This window comes from Mytilus edulis, chromosome 13 (genome assembly GCF_963676685.1).
Source record: "Mytilus edulis chromosome 13, xbMytEdul2.2, whole genome shotgun sequence".
NCBI lineage: Eukaryota > Metazoa > Mollusca > Bivalvia > Mytilida > Mytilidae > Mytilus > Mytilus edulis.
The window spans coordinates 22,839,965-22,862,145 of NC_092356.1; the positions used below are offsets into that span (position 1 = coordinate 22,839,965).

General features: G+C 30.7%; 1 protein-coding gene across 1 annotated transcript; it reads right to left on the minus strand.

Annotated features, from left to right (window-relative positions):
* Positions 1-11,027: 11,027 nt before the first annotated feature.
* On the minus strand, positions 11,028-21,651 carry LOC139502098 (patched domain-containing protein 3-like). The gene is made up of 4 exons (XM_071291461.1): positions 21,398-21,651; positions 13,897-14,888; positions 13,136-13,339; positions 11,028-12,640 (listed from the first exon to the last, which is right to left on the minus strand). The coding sequence occupies exons 2-4, from the start codon at positions 14,885-14,887 to the stop codon at positions 11,163-11,165; spliced, it is 2,673 nt and encodes an 890-aa protein (XP_071147562.1). The 5' UTR covers position 14,888; positions 21,398-21,651; the 3' UTR covers positions 11,028-11,162.
* Between the last annotated feature and the right edge of the window lie 530 nt (positions 21,652-22,181).

Sequence of the window (22,181 nt, forward strand, 5' to 3'; positions counted from 1 at the left end):
CTAAGAGTTCGATATTTTTGTTATGTTATTTGTTTTGACTCGAAAAGTCTTTCATTTATTATGAATATCCATCAAAAGTTCTATTGCAGGAAGATTTTTGTACTTCATTGTACCAGTTTTATACAAAAAAATAATCCGGGAAAATTATATAAAATACTTAATTATTTGGATCATAATGAAAAAGGGGCATACTTGCTGTCTTCAAAAACAGATCAACAACATACTGTTTGTTTTTTGTATAAAACAATCGTTTGTACCCAGGGTAGGCGATTCATTATTGAATTATTATCTATTCTTATGAGAAAACATGTTATGATTGCACGTGATGCACCTATCTTCCAGCGAACACACTAGAGTACTCGCTGTTACTGTAAACTAGTATAAAGCAAATTACCGCTATTGAACCTATCGCTTCCAAGTTTATTCAATTATAAGTTTATTTAATTAAAGTTTATTTAAGTATAGATTTATCTGTTTATAACTTTATTTAGTTTTAAATTTAATTCACACCACGTGTTCTTGTATTAACCAATAGATTTATTAAATTATACATTGAGGTATATTAATATCAGCGTCCAGTTTCAAAAGCTGTCTTATCTTAGGATGGTCTTAGGACATATCTTAGTCCTAAGAGGGTTTCACAAAGTGGTCCTAAATAAGGACATCTCTTAAAGTTGATCATAAAGTTAGGACTACACGAGAGGTGTCTTATGATGATGGTCTTAGGATAGTCACACGTTTATTTATATAACTTACACTCATTTTGCAAATTATCTAACTATTATCTAATTATCTATTCTCCTTTTCCTGCTCACAACTAAATCTTTTTTGGTTTACGGATTATCGTGATTTGTCAACAATGAAAATTCGATGTATTGGTATCAAGAACGCACGATTTTATCATTAAACCTTATTATAACCGATACAGTGACACATTGAATTCAACTCACTTGAACAAAACAAAACAAATGTTTTAATTTTATATCTTTTTCTCAATTTTGATTTAAAGTTCATATGTATATTAGAGTATTATTAATATATTATTTATATAAATTACACTTATTTTTTATATTAATTTTGCAAATTATCTAATTATCAATACGCTGAGTAATTTATGGGAAAGACATACTAAAATTTACATGAATTTTTCCATAAATCCATGTTAATATTTGAAAATTGAAAGAATTTGCGACAGGTTTAGGATATCTTTCCTAAGACAATCCAAAACAGCTTCGAGGCGAGGTCTGATGTCCTAGGATAGTCATAAGAGGATCATAAGACATGTCCTGACATATATCTTATGACAGGTCTAAGGATAGCTTCGTGAAACCGGCCCCAGATTATTACATGACATTTATCATATCAGATGTATCATCAGCCCAATGTTCAATATCAACCCAAGAGCCGAAGGTGGTCATTTAAAGTCTAATTAAAGATCGACGTTTCCCGTTTACATTAGACTTGAGATCGATCTAATTTACTATCTTCCAAAACTTATACAAGTGCACCTGTATCTGTATTAGGATCAAGTAAAGTACTCAGATGTCATAGTTCTCCGTACATATGATCTTAGTTGTATTAACGATCTATTAGTGGAAGGATGGCCATATACTGATGTAATTGTAAGAATGGTATTATCACACATAAAACCCCCAAAACATTGTAATTTATGACAGCAATATTTCATTTTGTCATATAATTATTGTATTTTGTCAAGAAACCGACAATTTAAGGACTTGGTAATAATAAAAAGAAGTTTGCTAAACAATAAATTTGACACCAATAAACAGTTATAAAACAGTTATTATTATTCTTAGTTTATATAATTTGTTATGGTCAATGCGAAACCAATTTTTAGGTCATACACTAAAGAGGTAAAATCAACTTTTGTCTGAATCAAACGAACAATTTTATGATAACATTGTTACCGTAAATAGTTTGCTGGTAAAATAAACGAAAACATTTGAATTGATTAAAATCGGGGGAGAATACTATATCCCTAATTTTGTTTTGTATCATTTTCGATCAAATGTCATTTCGTGGCGAATCAACAAAAGACTTACTCAATAACAACCTTTATTATGTACGTCTATTTTTATTATCCAGGATTCAACTGTACCCCGCAGCTCTCGAGGGGTGCTCCGAATAACGGAGGAATATACCAGTACATAAATACATTATACAGTTTTATGTATATGAAATATATGAAATATATATCGTTTATAGTTTATTAGAAGAAGAAAAAAAGATTATTGAAAAGAATATGACAAAACGTGGACAGGAATATCTAATAAAAAATTTACTTGTTAAATAATATGTTAACTTGGCTAGTTGTGTAAGGCCCGTCCTTTGCACTTTTAAGCCACTTTAAGATTGACATTACAAAAATAAAAATAATCTTGAATGACAGGAATTTTATGTATGTATATCATTTTGTCATATATTTATTATCTGTTGTCAAAAAAGACTAACTATTACTATAAAATAGAAGTTAATCATACACATAATTAATTACTATTAAATAAATAGATCTTCGATAAATGTTAAACAAAATGGTGATTTCTTGTTTATACAAATGAACTGAAAGACACAATTGTGTTCCGGTTCAATTAGTTTATTATATTCAAAAGTTTAAGGATGAAGTAACATTCGACCATTATTCACAATAAATAAAAAAGAGTTATGTGATATAGACACATTGGATAAGCGTTGATTTTAGAAAACGAAAACTTTTTCGACCGTTCGTAGCATTTCAATGTGTTAAAATACACTTAGGGTCAAGCGACCGATCAATGTGCTTTGTACAAATGATGCTAACAAATACATTTGTTAGAAGTAACATGATGCTAGTCTTTTGTTGAGAGGGAATAGAGAGGTAAATTGTCTTCAGTGAGATGTTATCTGCATTTTCCATTTTTTAAATCATGTTTTCAGGGACCTACTCACTCATTCATTTAAAACAGACCTGCCAAATATTGGCCGATAATATGAAACAGTTCACAGAAATACACCATAAAGGTCACTAATCTAAGACAGGTCACAGTAATGTACCATATTTGTCGATGATAAATAAAAGTTCACCAAAATACACCATAATGGTCTATTATATAAAGTAGTTTACAGAAATGCAGTATAAATGTCGATTGCATAAGGCAGTTCACAGAAATTTACAAAAATTATCGCTTATATAACAGTACAAATTTTGAAATCTTGATACGCCCTAAGTAGTTCCCCAACTAAACTTTTTGTACTAATTTAGTACTTATGGGGTCAGTTTCTAACAGTCGATGAATTATTTGATATATAGCAAAAAAAAAATTATTACATTATTATATATGTATTTTATATGAATAAGTATTATTTATATACATAATTTAGTATATATAAATATGAATTATGTGAACAAAAAATCGAAGGGTGCTGTGGACCGGTCATGGCTTCATGAGGTCAAATTTTAATTGACTTTTAACGTATGGCAGATGTTCAACTCAAACCATTAAAAGTTTCCATGTCAACATATTTTTGAATTGAATACAATTTTTAAGGTTTTGTTAAATATCAATCGGGAAAAAGATTGCTAAGGTTTCATCCACCATTTTGTGTATAAGAAAATGACTGTTTTAAGTCATGAATTTGACTGTTGTTATCCATTCGTTTGATGTGTTTGAGCTTTTGATTGTGCCATTTGATTAGGGACTTTCCATTTTGAATTGTCCTCAGTGTTCGGTATTTTTGTTATTTTATTTTTCACTTTCCCTACACAATGCATAGGATTTATCGTCAAAGACCCGACATGCTGAAAAATATATGAGTACATATTGCACAGTCAAAATATCCCATGTACACTGTTCCCTTATTATGGGTTTCAATGTTGGACTAAGGAACCCGAAACCGTAATACTTTAATACCCAGGACAACACTTAGGTTTCGTGTTAAAAAATAGTTATAAACCAGTCAATGGACGTGACGACAAGTTTGGATACTGTAAATTCAGAAAAGTATTGCTAGCTTTTATTAATACGTATTTTGAAGAAGGAAACATAAATACGAGGATAAGTATTATCCTTATATTGGTGAAAAAACCTGTTCAAATACATACATGTTGTTAATTTCTGTGTCATTTGGTCTCCAGTGGAGTTTTGTATCATTGGCAATCATACCACATCTTTTTTTTTATATTTGATAAAATAATGTGAATTGTTATTAGTAATTGCGAGTACTATTATTCTGGTATTTTGTGTCTAATATCTTTTTATGTGAGTTGTGATACAGCCTGTTCAAAGTCAGGATATTTAATAAACGTAAATGTGTGTGCTTACATATTGGAACTTCATTAATGCTGTTTAAATAAATAATATGCCTTGATACATAAAAATGCTAATTACACTAAAAATTTGAAAATAATCAGCATTAAGCAATTACACATATACCCTTTGGAGGTCCCTCAATATAACCTTTTTGTACTAATGTTTATTCGTATGGTCAAATACAAAACGACGATTAACTATTTAATGTACAATAACACGATTTATTAAATTCTAATGTATGTAGGTTTTGGCATAAGTATTACAACTATTTATATAAAACATACCATATACAAAAAATCATTATAGAAAAAAAAGAACGATCCTTTTGACCGTACGTGGTATTACAAGGTGTCAAAATAATCTTACGGTCAAGCGACCGATCACAGTGTTTTGTACAAACGATGCTACAAATAAATGTTAGAAATGACACGATGATAGTCTTTTATCTAGAGGGAACAGCGAGGTAAATTGTCTTCAGTGAAGATGTTATCTGCATTTTCCATTATTCAAATCATGTTTTCAAAGACCTAATCACTGATTCATTTAAGACAGAAATGCACAACATAAGTCGATATTATAAAACAGTTCACAGATATACACGATAATGGTCACTTATCTAAGATTCTTCACATTTGAAATCTTAAACGTTAGAACACGTGCCCTAAGTTTTTACCACATGTGGAGCAGGATCTGGTTACCCTTCGGGAGCACCTTAGATCATCCCCGGTTTTTGGTGGGGTTCGTGTTGCTTAGTCATTAACGTTTAATGTTGTGTCTTGTGTATTATTATTTGTCTGTTTGTCTTTTTTTTTTCAGCCATGGCGTTGTCAGATTATTTTCAATCTATGAGTTTGACTGTCCCTCTAGTATCTTCCGCCCTTCTTTTAGTTCGTCAACTAATTTTTTTGTTCTAATTTTTATATTGGGTCAGTTACTAACCGTCGACGAATTATTTGATATACAACAAAAAGATTTATTACATTCTTATGTATGTATATAATATGCATAAGTACTATTTATATATACAAATAAGTATGTATAAATATGAATTATGAGAACAAAATAATCGAACGGTGCTTTTGACCGGTCATGGCCACATAAGGTCAAATTGTAATTGACTTTGAACGTTAGACAGATGTTCAACTCAAGCCATGAAAAGTGTTCTTGTAAACATGCATATTTTTGAATTTAATACATCTTTTGTTAAACAAAAAATCGTGCTGTTACCATGTCCTGTTTTAACAGTAAACCCCAATTTCTCTGCGACTGACTATTTCCTGCAAGCTTAAAAATCGTCACGATTAATCGATTACTATTTCATAAATATTTCCACACGTCTCGGAATAAATACTTATCGCTCACTAAAAACAAACTCACGATATTGGGGGAAGTGATGTTTTTTTGTTATTTCAGGTACTCGTATCAAAAATCAAACTGACCATTTTTCATATTTCCGACTATTGACTTCGGAATTTATGTTTTTTTCGACCGGTTACATTCTCTGTGGTAGGACCACCTGGTGCAGGGTCAATAAAGGGGAAAGTAAAAAGGTAAACTCAAGATTTTAATCGTAAAAGTTTTGAGAGAAAGTAAACTGTTTAATGCTGTCTATAAAGGACTAATTCATCGGTAACATTCAACTTTCCCCCAACATTGAACCGATTATGTACTTAGTATTTGATTTTACTTTATTCAGGTGCTCGTAATTGAAAGGGTACAAGGATGTCTCTCTTCAGATTACACGTAGGTAACCTGGAGAAAAAGTATAAAACCCGGAGTCAGAAGTCAGTAATATGAAATTGGTCTAAACCCGAACCTGCAATATTTGGTAGTTGTATAAGATAAACCACAAGAAGTTTTAAAGTTTATCAATCTTTATGTACATGGGTTTTATATCGAAGACCTGACACTTTTTGTCAAATAGTTAAATTATACTTTGCCAAATAATGGAATAAAAAATATCAAAAATTACTTCCTGGGTTGTAAAATGTCAAACCATTGTTAATGACGTCGAAACTTCTAAATTCAAACTCATTAAACTAACCCCCGAGTCTTTATCAGGTACGTGTCTGCTTGTTTGTTTTAAAACCCCCTTTTTTAAATTTCTGATCATTTCTTCTTTTTCAAAATTAAACCAGACTTTCCATGGAATGATTTCAGTTGTATGTAGTTTTATGACTTTTAGCATATTCTTAAAACGTATTCAAAGGAGGGAAATAAAGCAGTAAAACCCAGTCAACTAATAAACTTAAATCTGTGTTTTGACATATTTTTATTGTACCTTAATATGTTTATTTATGCTGTTAAACTGAATGATATGTCTTGATATATATCTAAAATGCAAACTAACTTAATAATAATTATGTTTTACAAGTTTTGAAAATAATCAACATTAAGGAGGTTCGAAGGTACAAAACTCTCAGCAAAATTTTAAATATTTTATTTTTCATTTCAAATTTTATCTATTACACTATTAGTTGTTACTTCATGATTGGTACAAAAATCAATAAAAAACCTCGATTTGTTTTGGCCCCAGATGACTTTTAAAATTATAATATTGAAAAAGCTCCAAATTATCTCCCCTGGCATTTTTGCATTAAAATCTTATTTTTAAAAAAAAATTGATTTAGTCCAGCGAGCCCCTTAAGCGTAATAACATGTTCCCTCCATATAAACTTTTGTGGTCAGTTACAAAACATAAATCAATTATTTGATGGACAATATAACAATTGATTTGCTTCTTATGTATGTATTTGTTTTGCATAAGAACTATTTATATAAAACTTAGTATATATGAATATAAATCATGGGAACAAAACAAATGAACGATGCGTTTGACCAATCATTTCCTAACTATGTGTCAAAGTACTCTTAGGATCAAGCGTTCGACAAACAAGGATTTTAGTCTCAACGAAAAAATTCTTCTCCCCTTTCCAAATTCTTATAAATAAATAAGAATATGTAAGAACTAACATGATTTAATTAGAGGGGAAAGTAATTACAGCCAATTGCATCGAGAGTGTAGGCAAAGGTAATAACTTTGGTTAGCTTGCTTGCTAGAAGAACCGTGAATGCATTATTAGGTTAGGTAAACTACCCTACAGACGCATGCAATGTATATGCATTGTAATTATCAAAGGTACCAGGCTCATAATTTAATACGTCAGAAGCGCATTTCGTCTACATAAAACTCATTCGTGACACTCAGATCAAAATAGGTAGAAAGCCAAACAAGTACAAAGTTGAAGAGCATTGATGATTCAAATTCCTAAAAGTTTTGTCATATACGACTGAGGTTATCTATGCCTGGGATAAAAAAATCCTTAATGTTTCGAATAATTCATACTTTTTTGTAATCAGTAAATTTATCAAAATGACCAATATAATAAATATTCATGTCAACATCGAAGTGCTGACTACAGGGATGGTGATACCATCGGGGACGTAACGTCCACCAGTAGTGGCATCGACCCAGTGGAGTAAATAGTTATTTAATGTATAACGTGTTGATTTCATTCCTTTTACAACACTATGCCAATACCGCTTCTGATGGGAGAAGGTATCAACAGCCCAGTACTATCATGATTTGTAACGTACATTTCTAACATTTTCCGTTTATATTTTAAGAAATATAAAGAAATCAAGGTTTCGAATCCTTCAGGCAAAGTTGATCTTAGATCGAGTTGCCCATTTTTAGATCCGTTTTGGTTATACAGCTCATAAACTTGTTCAGATCTTATAAATTTTGGCTTTCAAATATACAGCTTTGTAAATGTAATGTATTTGTTGTAAACAGCAAGTTTTTAGGTTTATCGATCTTTATATGCATGGTGTTGATACCAATTACCTTACACTTTCTGTAAATAAATTAAAAAAATCCTTGGCTAAAAAATGGACGCAAAAAACTCAACAATTACTTCCTTAGTTGTAATATGTCAAAATCAGTGTAAATTACATGAAGCTCATCGTACAATTTCCGGAGTCTTCATTTAGTACTTATCTGCTGGTTTGTCCTTAAATACCCCTTTTGAAAATTTTTGATTATGTCTCCAATGTAACTTAATTCTCCATTGGCGAAATTTTACTTTAATGTCAATTAGCAAAGTGTAACTTGATTGTCAATTGCCAAAATGTTTCTTGATTCATAATTGTCAAAATGTAACTTGATTTTCAATTGACAAAATGTTTCTTGATTCTCAATTGGCAAAATGTAAAATGATTATCCATTGGCAAAATGTAATTAGATTTTTTAATTGAATATATTTGTAAAATCAAATATAATTATTTGCCTTTTATACTTTTCTGAAACGAATTAGATTGTAACGCAGGGTTAAAACTTTCATAAACCCACTATATTCGTACACGTAAATATGTGTTTGATCACATATTTATACGTTATTTCTAAATATAAACAATTTGACTAGATATACATTTAAAATGAAAATAACTTAATTACACTTAAAGTATTTGAAATTATAGAAAAAAAATCAACATTAATCGTAAGAACAGGTACCATTTAGAGGTCCCTCGATATAACATTTTGTATTAATGTTTATTTATATGGTCAGTTAAAAACGACTATGGACTATTTATTGCATGCTAATGTATGTATTTCTTGGCATACGTACTATAACTATAATATATACAATATACAGTATATGTAAAATTCCATTATACAACAAAAATAAATAAACACTCGTGGCATTACAGTATGTCAAAATACTCGAAGGGTCAAGTGACCAATAACAGTACTTTGTACAACGATGGTTGTAGTCATGACGTAAAATCGCTCTACTTTTCTGACTTCTATCAAATTAATGTAAAATAAATAACAAGATGCTAGTACGACGATGGTTGCAGTCATGACGTAAAATCGCTCTACTTTTCTGACTTCTATCAAATTAATGTAAAATAAATAAACATTATATTCGGGGTTTCTCTGTACCTATGAAATCCACGAAAATTGGTATCCAACGAATATTAATGAATCCACAGACATATAGAACAGTTCACAAAAATACACCTAAATGGTCACTTATATAAGACATTTGACCAAAATACACCATAATGAACAAAAATATACATAAATGGTCACTTATATAGGACAATTCACCAAATTACACCATAATTATATAACGAAACTTTACAATATTATAAGTTAGTTCAGTGAAATCTTCGATAATGTTAGACATTTCACAGAAAGGAACCATAATGGTCTGAAATAGAGTACAGTTCACAAATGAGAATCATATCGGTCGATTTATTAAGACAGACTAAAGAAACTCACCCTAGTGGTGAAAATCTTAGAGGTAACTTATGTAGACTAATACTGTGAACAAGTGCAAATTAAACTTTAGATATCATAGCGCATGTAAATACTTTAGGATACCACTGCACATGTAAATACAAATCGATATACAGAAACTAATAAAAGACAATTTCTGTCATTTTACGAAGCAGTTTATCAAATATATTGTCTTCACATATATTTATATGAATATATTATGTATCGGTAATTTGGGGTTCGAATATTATTGTTAAGTATTAACGAAATCAATTCGTTGTGTTTATATGTCGCGTCCTTTTTGTCGTAATTTCTGTACATGACGTCACAATAAAAGAGTTTGTTGCGTCTCAGTTGAAGCCCATCAACGCTTTGTGTGAAAATTTTCGGTCACATGTGAGACTAGATTTTAGCCCTGTAAATATACCAACTGGATAACTTACAATGTCTGTATATATTAATAACAAATATTTTATCCTAATTATGTTTATGAGTCTTGCAGGTGCTTTATATGCTCAGTTATTCGATAAGAAAGTTGGTGTGAAGTGTAACAATACTGATATTTTGTAAGTGTTGTGTAAAACATGGATTTTGTAGTATCATTCGACCGTAACATTTTTGTAAATATTCATTTAATTTTAAACAGCTTGCGGTTAGTTTTGTAAATACTGACAAGTTACACAGAAAATTACACGAATATAATGTTCAACGAAATACAAATTTTCAAAAGGAGTGTTTGCAGACTTTACCAAACCACAAAATTAATTATCCATGAACTACATTGAAGCTACAATATTCTCATTTAATCACTTTCTTGTATAGGTAAAACAAATACCTACATATGTATACAATCTAAGAAGAGGAACCACGCAGCCGTATTTTTCAATACTAAGTTGTAGCGAGATTGACATTGAGCAAATATTTGACGAGGACCTATTGCTAAATGGTTTTGATTTATTATAATATGAAACTTTGAGATGAGATTAGCAATTAAAACGGTATGCTTTTGCTTTAATATTTTCGTGACATTTTAAACAAATATTGTGCTTAAAAATTATCATCATAGAATAAAAGTTAAGTGTTAAATCATATCCTTTCTGTTGAAATACATGAATTTTAAAGGACATATATGATCCCAAGTATTTACAAAATGTAAAAAAAAAACGAAACAACAATGAGCAGGATCTCCTTCACCTTTCGGAGTACTCTTGATTACCCTTTGTTTTTGGTGGGTTAGTGTTACTCTATGTTTTTGCTTTATGTACCTGTGTACATAAACGTTATATAAACAGTTGTTTGTCTTTCATATTTTTTTGTTTTTTTTTTGTCTCTCTCTCTCTTAGACTAATGAGCTATGATTTCCCTGCGGTATCTTTGTATTTTTCTTCTTCAAGTAATGAAAAATGAAGAAAAAGGCACAGAACAATAAGAGTTATAAAATGAAGAATATTTATTAGCAGTGATATTTTGATACATTTATTACACAAGCATAACAAGACACATATACACAGAAAAATTAGTAATACAGTTATCATAGTAAAAACCATAACAAGGTAATAACATTGAATCTGTTAGTTTACCTTCTCTTCGGAAACAAGCTTTAGTCGTTTAAAATTATTATCGAAAGCATGCACACCACCGGATGTGATAGACCACGTGGCTGCAGAACGAGACGGGAACAATGGTGTCCGAGATGAAGCTCTTTGTTTGGAGTTCATCTCCATACTGTCATATATTGGTCCAATTAACGAGAATATGACTGGCAGAACAAAAATTGTATGGAAAACATTTAAAACGATAACCAACAAGACAATTTTGAAAAACGTTGTGTACATCTCGGACTGGGAAAAAAGTAGAATTACAATACTTATCAATGTAGAAATTGCAGAATTAATAATCGAACCGCTTGTTTGTATGATAGCATCATTAACTTTACCCTGCCTGTCAAATCTTTGAGAATGTATAAAAGAGTTGCAGAAATAAGCAACGAAGCTAAATGAAAATCCTGTACATATTATGACGTAAACTGTTGTGCATAAATTTAGATTTATATTCCAGACTGACATCAGACTGAAGACTCCTACTATGATCGATGCAACAGTAAAAATCAGAAACAAAATCAATATTGGATCGAATATCAATACAAAAGAAACTAATGCACATGCTGCGAAAGTGAGGCCAATTTGTAATATAGCTTTGGAAAGAACCGATTCGTTTTGTTCAAAATATACAAATTGAGTGCTAAACGGTAGGACATTAAGGGATGAGTTTCTTGCTATCATGTGCGATTCGTCAAACAGCAGCTGTTGGTCACTTGAACTTTTTAAATCAATCGTCATCACATAGAATCTTGAAAATATAACATGTGTTTTGTTACTGTCGAAAACAATGTCATTTTTGAACATCGGATTTTTTTCAATAAATACATGTAGTTTCTCAATAAATTCGATCTCAGTAAAATTTTCGTTTGAGTACAAGTTATTAAATTCTTTAAGCCAATTGATTTCAAATTTGTTGTCAAACAAAATATGTGTTTTAGGAGATTTTAGCATATCATCTACCTTCAGGTGTACATCAGATTGGCTATAATCAAGGTTACCTTGTATATTAAACGATACAATTGTTGATATTCCAAAGTTCTCCTTTTCAAAATTGTTAATTTCATAAGAAACCGAATCTTGACGAAGCACATCGGTTAATTGAGATCCTACTCCAAGATTCGTTGTACCCCAGATAGAAAATGTAATATACCCTAAGTAAAGGACGAGAATAATAACCTTTACGGGTATGTTTAGTAAACCTTTGGGGAGTGTTTGAGCGGGAAGCATTTCGGCATAACTTAGAAGATCATCTGAATGTTCAGGTTCATGTCCGCTACAGCAGATTATTGTCAATTTGTTTCTATAATGAGCCGTTTTCATCTGGTCAGCAGTATAGACAGTCTGACAGGTAATACAATGCATGCTACCCGCCACTCGTCTCTCGTGTAAAACTGCACATGCAAGTACAAAAGTCATTTGGTTGACAAAACATAGAAAAACTGCCGTGCCTGAAAATAAAAAAAACCGTAAATATAAGGTTTTTAAACTTAACTGAAACAACAGACATAGTTTAACTCCGCCATATTATGTATATATCTGTTCAAAGCCATGAGTAGTTTTGTTGCTGTATGTCATATTTGTTTTTTCGTTCATCATTTTGTACATACATCTGGCCGTTAGTTTCCTCGTCTGAACCCTTTTGCATTTGTCATTTTAAGCCTTTTATTGCTGACTATGCAGTAAGAGTTTTACTCTTTGTTGAAGGCAGAGTCGTAACCTAAAATTGCTAATTATATGTCTCTCACGAAAAGATGTTTCATTTGGAATCGTACCACATCTTTTTTTTAATTGTATAACTGTTTGGTACTACAGTTCTTGTGTTAAATAAAATACGTAGATCGGCCTTCCTCTTTGATATAATTTTTATCCAAATGGTTGATAATTAAAAAAAAGAAGAAAAAAAAAAGAATATGCGATTGAAAAATAATGATTTATAATATTACCTGTGAAAAAACAAAAACTTCGAATGACTGTCAAATCTGTCATCAATGCACCTACTAACAAAGCTGTAATATCTGTCAGAGAAGAAATAGTAATGGAGACCCCGGTATCTCCCATTGCACTGCCGATTCTTTCCTCTACTGTACCTTTTACAGAAGCTCGGTTAAGTCCAGAAAGGAGAACAAACATGTTGTATAGTCCGATACCTACGATGACAAAATATACATAAGAAAAGATTAGAGCCTATAATTCGGTGGTTGTCGTTTGATGTGTTTTATCATTTAATTTTTCCATTTGATTAGGGACTTTTCCGTTTGAATTTTCCTCGAAGTTCAGTATTTTTGTAATTTTACTTTTTGCCATTGGTTGCTTCCTTTTTTATATTTTGTAATGATGGTTTTCTTGTTTAAATTTGTTTACACTTTGTCATTCAAGGGGCTTTTCTAGCTTGCTATACAGTTTTGGTTTTGTTAATTGTTGATGTCAATACTGTGTTCAATGGTGTTTACCCATACGTAATTTGTCTCTAGTTGATAGGCAGTCATACCACATTTTATTTTTTAATTATATGTTTTCCCTTAAAGAAACAAGGAATTTTCCGTAATATTTGTTTTTTTTTTGTCTTTCCGAAATAACCTAAAACATGTGATGCACATGTTTAAATTACACGTATAGTCATTCCTTATAATTGAATTCTAAATTCCATTTTTAAGGAGTAAATAAAAAAAAAGCCGTTTTAGAACCTTTAATTTATAATTCTTACCAAGGATTATAAAAGGCATAATACTGCACATGTTTACATACTCCACTCCTATAACAGCACATAAACCAAATGCACCAATTATGGAGATGACAGTTGAAAGAACACCCGCGATTCCAAGTAGACCTCGTTGAGTTAAACAATTCCCGCTGACAGTAGCCACAAATGAAAACGCCACAATCGCAAGAAATACCACGACATAGAATGGTGGATCCCACATGGTATTTCTACTAATATCAGTTGCCATTGTTTCGGAGTTAGATACTATCAATTTAATTGTACTGTTCTTAAACTGATTTAGTTCATAAACAAATTGTTTCGACCATTGAACTGATAAAGCCTTGTTTATTGCCGTGTCCTGTTTCAAATAGTATGTCATACGAAGCGATCCTGCTGATTTAAGTACTCCATTTCGAACTGTAACTTTTCCAAATTGTTGATTACTCATGTAGATATCCCCTTTCTGATCTTTAAAGTATGGATACGTTATGTTATTTGCCTCAAAATCATCCCAGAAATAGTCCTCAAGATACCATGAACCTTGGATGAAACATTTGCCATTGTTTTTGACACACAAATCTTTAATAGTATGAATTTTCATATCTGATGACTTGACTTTTATGTTCAAAGCTGTTTTATGGAATGTTGATATTTCTTTTTTGTAACTCTTTTGAATAATATTGTCATCCACGCTGAACACCACATCTCCATATATTTCATCACCATTTAGCTGATGATAAAACACATTATCAAAATCGATATTAGTTAAGAAGGATTTTACTTTCTGTGCATCCATATTTGCCTGACTATTACGCGGAAGATAAGATGTATTATAATCATCTAGCTCTTGCATCCATTTGATATTTATTCCCAAAATGGTATTCAGAAGTACTGATAAAATAATCGTAGGTATTGGATTTCTGCTAATGACCTTTCCATAGTTACTATACAGGTTTCCAATTCGTCTTCCAGCTTTTAGGTAACAACAGTTCATTCTGAAAAAAAAATTATGATAAAATTCTTAGGTTAATACAATGTTCTAATCGGCATTAAGAAGAACCGATAAAATAATCACAGGTATTTGTTACTATACATGTTTTTAATTCGTCATTTCGCTTTTAGGTAACAACAGTTCATTCTTAAAAAAAATTCTTATTAATAAGATAGTACTATGTACTAATGTGAGAAGAACAAGAAGACAGAGACTAGATTTAAAATTTCCAAATGAAAGTTCAACAAAAAGTCTTATTTGTACATCCTTTAAACATTAGACGATTGTTCGAATGGCGGTGTGCACCCATTATAAATGGTGTAGAGAGTGGACATCTATCTCAAATCGTCATCATAATAAATAAAAGCAACAGTAGTGTACCGATGTTTAAATTTCGAGAGACTGTCAGACAAAAATATAATTAGATAGAACAAAAAAGGATCGTTTCAGGTTCAACCCACCATGTTATTTTCTTAAAATGTCCCGTACCCAGTCATGAAAATTGCCATTGTTATACCATAGTTCGTGTCTGTGTGTGTTACATTTTAATGCTGTGTTGCTGTTGTGACGTAGTTCTCTTATATTTGATGCATTTCCCTCAGCTTAAGTAACCCGGATTTGTTTTTTTCTCAATCGATTTTACTACCGTTGCCTTTATTATTCAAACAGTATTAAGGAAAACAAGTAATGTTAAAACTGATTTTTGTTGGGCTAAACAGATGCGAATACCGGAGACAAACTAGGACAATTTGTCAAACTCAGATATCAATACTTTGTTGGCCTTGACCTGTTTCTACTCTTTGGTCGGGTCTTTGACACATTCGACATTTTCATTCTTAATTTTATTTGGGTAGGAAGAGACATATTGTACTTAGTATAACTCTACTTCTAAAAACGCTAAAATCAGTTGTATTAATAGATCAATTGAACGACTGGAAAACATCTGTCATATTCCTGACAAAGTAAAATACTGTTGCCTCATATATATTTTTTTTGTTATTTATTTATTCTGAAAATGTATTAAATACACCCATTCTGTTGAGTTTTCTCCAATGTATGTTATTTGTTCTTTTCGTGTAGGACGACTTTGTGAAAATTTACGAAGTTTCGTTTGAAACTGATTGTACTGTATATCTAGTGATTTATGGTCTACAAAAGTAGACTAAATTCAGATTTCTCACACTTATTGACCATGTATCAGGATTTCCTTTTTTAAATAGTTATCAAAAGTACCAGGATTATAATTTTATACGCCAAACGCGCGTTTCGTCTACATAAGACTCATCAGTGACGCTCAGATCAAAATAGTGAAAAAGCCAAACAAATACAAAGTTGAAGAGCATTGAGGACCAAAATTCCAAAAGGTTGTGCCAAATACGGCTAAGGTAATCTATTCCTGGGGTAAAAACATAAGAACGGCATAACTTACATTTGACTATTTACATTTGATGCTCCAAATAGAAGAAAAGATTTAATTAAAATTAACCATAAACTAATAAATGAATCTTAAACGGTCATTTTGGTGTGATAAATCAGGCTATCATGTATACTCTTTCAGTCAATTTTGAGGTAATTGAAAACAACTCAGGCGATTCGCTAGAATCTATTTAGTACTATGAAGTATTCCGTCATTATGTTATTGTTCTATTATGATCATGTCATTATGTTATTGTTCTATTATATGTCATTATGTTATTGTTCTATTATATGTCATTATGTTATTGTTCTATTATATGTCATCATGTTATTGTTCTATTATAAATTTGAAAATACTTTGAAGGACAAACGACAAAATTATTTTACTCGCGTAGTGGTATTACCCATATGTGATTTCTTAAAAATTCTAAAAAACTTCTGAAATTAATTCTAACATAACTTTTAATTTTTAACCCTGAATACCACCATTCCTAATGTGATTTTTTTTTATCTAAAATACATTGAACGACAAAATTTCTTCCTATGTGACGTTTGCATTTTCTGACATCAGATAAGCGAAGCAGTGAATGTGTATTTTAATTTGATAGTTGCTTGTGTGCTTTTATGTAAATGTTTGTTTGTTTTGAGATTGTAACACAGTGATGAATGCTGTACCCATATTGTGACTATTTTTCCTATCATATGTCTGTTTTGTTCACGCATCGTTGTAAATATAACGGAATTTGATGCGGCTGTCATACAAGTGAGAGGTTTAGCGTTATTAAACCAGGTTCAATTCACCATTATCTACATTTGAAAGTGCCTGTACCAAGTCAGGAATATGACAGCTGTTGTCCATTCGTTTGATGTGTTTTGTCATTTGATTTTTTCAATTGATTAGGGACTTTCCGTTTTGAATTTTCCTCGCAGTTCAGTTTTGTTTGTGATTTGTTCCCCCACAGTTCAGTATAATGTTTATGTGTACAAGTTAATTACAACAACTGAACAGTCTGGACATAGACTGAATATTCATTATATGTTAAAAATTGACTGCAAATGGATTGTCTGCAGAGTACTGAATTTACAGCAATGAATAAGTCTGAAAATGTCCTGAAAAAATGAAAATTTCAAAACAGAAGGTCCCTTATCAATTGGCGAAATTAAAAACTCAAACACAGAAAACGAATGGAAAACAATTGACATTTTCCTTATGTAAACACTGTTGGGTTAAAACCAAATTTTATAGCTAGTTACATGAAAGACTGAAATGTCTTAATCATTTCTTGTGCAGTCTTTCAAGAGCTGCTGAGATCAAAATGACCGTTTAAGATAAAACAAAAATTATTATGTAGTCATAATGTTCAACTATTTTCCCGTCACTTTTATACGTGATTTTGTTATTATTAATTGCAACGTATGTCAATTGGTACGGGCTAAAACTATATGTTGGTTAAAATATTCATTGTTTAGAAATAAGGTGTTTATGTCCCCAATCTGGGTGATATTTATGAGAAAGATTAGCAAGTCCGTGACAAATCTTATTACTTATATAAATATAAGACAAGGTTGACATGTACTTCATGAACATGACACATCAAAAACCATGTTTATTTTGTCAAGATTGTGAAAACTATTTTTTGTTAGACTACAAGATTGGTGGTATTAAGTTGAGCTTTTGTACAAAAAATTCCCCATGAATAGAATACATCGAACACTTTTTGAACAATTTTTTGTAAAGCGATAACAAAAACGCAAATTTAAGATATACCAGTACATAAGTCGTCAAGAAATTCCTGGATTGCTTGGTTTATTGAAACACTTCGCTAACTTTAATAATTAAAAAAAATAACGTCTCAATTAATAAATTTTCAAAGTATAATATGTCAAAATTAATAGATAAACGGTCGCAAAACAATTGTTAGAATATAGCGCTAGATAATATCATCATAGATACCAGCCTTAAGATTGTGTACATCAGATGCATTGCTTCGACATATCAGGTTCGCTCGAATGAAAACAGTTTAAAAAAGCCAAAGACCATCATAAGTTGAAGAGCATTGAAGATCCGAAAATTACTCTTTATGCAAATGAACCTATATGCGCAAATTTTAGTCAAGAAAAAATATTCAATCACCTTAATTTTAATCACCTATTTTATAAAAAGTAAATACATATATTTGAATGAGTATGTTGCTAACAACCTAAAATTGCCCCATAAGAGAAAACACTATATAATTTTATGCACTTTCAAAAATATAACATCTCATCTTCAATCAGTCAATGAATGACTAAATGTAGTATCGTACGGATTGATATTCAGAATATTCATTTATAAAAGTTAATTTGCGATACTTTTATAATAATTATGAAAGATTTTTGTAATAAAAGTAAAATATAATGTTAAATTACTCCCCATGTTGCATCCAATGTTTAATATTGGACAAGTTTTCAATGTTGCATGTGCAAAGAATTCAAAATTTATACTTTTATATAAGTGAATTTTCGGAACACTTATATAAAATAATGTGAGATACCTTTACAATATGAAAGATTTTGGAAATAAAAGTAAAATATAGTTCTAAATGACCCCCACGTTGCATCCAATGTTTAATATTGAACAAGTTTTCCATGTTGCATGTGCAATGAATTCAAAATTTGTATTTTTATATAAGTGAATTTTCGGAACATTTATATATAATAACGTGCAATATCTTTACATTATGGAAGATTTTGGTAATAAAAGTAAAATATAACGTAAAATTACACGTTGCATCCAATATTTATATTTTTATATAAGTGAATTTTCGGAACACTTTTATAACTATTCGTTCACGTTTTCAATGCAAAATAAATCTTACGAAACTAAATCTTACGAAACATTATGCGGTCAAATAAAAACTATGACATGATGCTACCTCATTGTAATGATAAATAACTCGGTGCACGTAAAAAAAACGTGGTTCAAGAAAAAAACCATTAACCCGATTATAAAAGTTATACAATTATCAATTTGCATTATGGAAATTGTGCCACGTTTAAAAATATAAAAAATTGTATAATTAAAATCATAACCGCGACGAGACGGAAATAAAAATAGAATTTACATAAATGATAGGTGTCTATAACCTTGAAGTCATCTGTTTGTGTTTGTAGATAGAAGTTTTTGTTTTCTGTTCCTTTTAAAATTGTTATACAATGTACGATGATGACTGATGAACCCATATTTTGACTATTTTATGTATTGTGTCTGTTAACGAATCATTGTAAATATAACGGAATTTGATGAGACTGTCATCAAAGTGAAAGGGTTAGCGCCATAAAACCAGGTTTAATCCACCATTTTCTACATTTGAAAATGCCTGTACCAAGTCAGGAATATGACAGTTCTTGTCCATTCGTTTTTTGATGCGTTTTTTTATTTGATTTTGCAATGTGATTATGGACTCTCCGAATTGATTTTCCACTAAGTTCAGTATTTTTGTGATTTTAATTTTTAAACAGTAAATCATCTTAAAGTCGCTTTCAGATGCGATATTATACAAGGTTCTTGATAAAGGGGGAGGAGCTTCATGTGTGAATTGTGTAATTCGTTTTGCCCATTTTTTTTTATATCAAATCATAGCATATTTTGTTTTTACTTCTATTTGCTGTTGGCATTTTTTTTTATTTTCTATTGTTTTCCATTTATTCTCTATTTTCTTTTTTTCCATTGGTATCTATTAATTTTGATAACCCTAAGTTTGACATGTTTACCTATCATGTCTGTTTGTTTTGTTCACGCATCGTTGTCAATATAATGGAATTTGATGCGACTGTCATACAAGTGAGAGGTTTAGCTAGCTAGAAAATGCCTATACCAAGTCAGGCTTACGACAGTTGTTATCCATACGTTTGATGTGTTTGTGCTTTAGATTTTGTAAAGTTCAGTATTTTTGTAATTTTACTTTTATCTAGCACATTTTGAGAAAATGACATTTTGTCAGTACATGTTTCAAATCACACTGAACAGCGTTATGTGCATGCATTTGTGTAGATATTTGGTGCGTTTTAAAAAAACCATTTGTGATATCAAATAATATTTACTTGACACTGTTACATAAAAAACCGGTTCCTTATTATATATTTCCCCATATATTAATTCTGATACCAATTGAAAATAAAACTTTGAACTGTTGTACGTACGAATAGCATTTCTAGATAATAATGTACTGAAAGAGCTCAAAATCATGAATTTGAAGACCAATTATAAATTGTATTGTATTACGAGTGGACCTTACATTATTAGCCAAATCTACACTCGGGACTTTTTGGTTCAGGGAGTCGGAACTTTTGTTTCCAATAATTTTACTGAATGTTTAAAGCTATGTAATAAATTAGGCATGTTCCGATGACCTAACTACTGATCAAACGTAGTATCCGGGGCAAGCTATTTTACAACAGAAACACACGACGAGTGCCACATGTGGAGAAGGATCTACATACCCATCCGGAGCACCTGAGATTACCTCCAAGTTTTTTAGATTCAAATTCATCAGGAAGTCGATCATAAAGGAGTCGGTTCAGTAAGACCCCTTTTTGGCCCCAAAATATAGCAGTTTAAGAAAATTGTAAAAATGTAATCTTTAAGCTATATTTTGGAAAGTAAAATGCTTCTGCTTCATAAATATGAGCTGTTTTTGACAATACAATGCACAAAAATCGCGTTCTAGCATCATTAAGCCATGATAAATTACTGAAATCTTCAAAATTTTTGCATTTTGGTTAATTTTTAGACGGTTTCCGTCTAAAATGAAAGTGGCCGCATTCGTGTTCATTCATAATATTGAAAGGTAAGTTGTATTTGATGATGATACAAAACATATATAAAGGTTGAGGATAAACACGGATACGGTTCCGGTCAAACGTATGCAATTTAGAAAATATCAAATATACCAAGAACTTTAGTTGTCAGACAAACGGATGAGTGCAAATGAACAGTTTTATCAATTACACAATTAATTTACCTTATATACAAAATAATGAATTAAAAAAAAACTAGTTTAAAAATAACATTATATAAAATAAAAATAAAAATAAATAGATGTTAGCAGTACTTACTTTTCTTTCTTCTTTCAGTTTTTTCAAATCAATTCTCTTCCAGGACCCGACAATTTTAAGTTTTTCTTCGATTATAAATAGGCTGAAGATGAAAATAAGGAAGACACCTAATTGAATGTCGTCGACTTTTATTGACTGAACTTTAATTTTTGTGATCAGGTATTAAATAGACTGAAAAGTATTTGAATAGATTTAAAATTTTACCCCAGGTATCTGAACCTTTCATTTTCCACTACTGACTTTGAGTAAAGTCTACCTATGTGGATTTGCATTTTCTCTTTAGGTCCCTTTAGGTTATATAGCTTTTTTTGTATTCAAATTCTCAACCATCCTTGGTATTAATTTTTTTGGGGTTTATGCTTTTCTTAAAATGGTAAATACAGAAAATCACGTAGGAGGTATAGACTTAGAAAGATTTATTTTAATTAAGATAATCAATTAAGTATTTATAAACATGAAAATAGTGCAAACAGTATGTTAATAAAATTAAAAAAAAAAAAACACAAAAAAAAACACAAAAAAAATCCCCCAAAAAACAGCACAAATATAATTATTTTGTGAACTTTATTGTTTTCAGTTTATCTGTCACGTCTAGTCTGTGTTTGTTTTATAGATATTTTCTGTTTTGTATATCTGACGAGTTAGGCATTTTAAACTGATTTTTATAGTTTGTACTGTTATATTACTTTCTCGTATTAGGGTGACAGTCAAACAAGTTTAATCCCACCATATTCTATATGTTCTAGTTCCAGTTCAAAGTATGGAGCTTTTCATTGAGTGGTTG

Bases quoted from the DNA above. Each gene is read 5' to 3' on its own strand.
- LOC139502098 (XM_071291461.1), bottom strand. From the start codon at position 14,887: ATGAACTGTTGTTACCTAAAAGCTGGAAGACGAATTGGAAACCTGTAT. The intron at 13,340-13,896 runs GTAAGAATTATA...TTGTCATCGTAG, and splicing joins TATGCCTTTTATAATCCTTG to GTATCGGACTATACAACATG. The intron at 12,641-13,135 runs GTAATATTATAA...TTTTATTTTCAG, and splicing joins AAGTTTTTGTTTTTTCACAG to GCACGGCAGTTTTTCTATGT.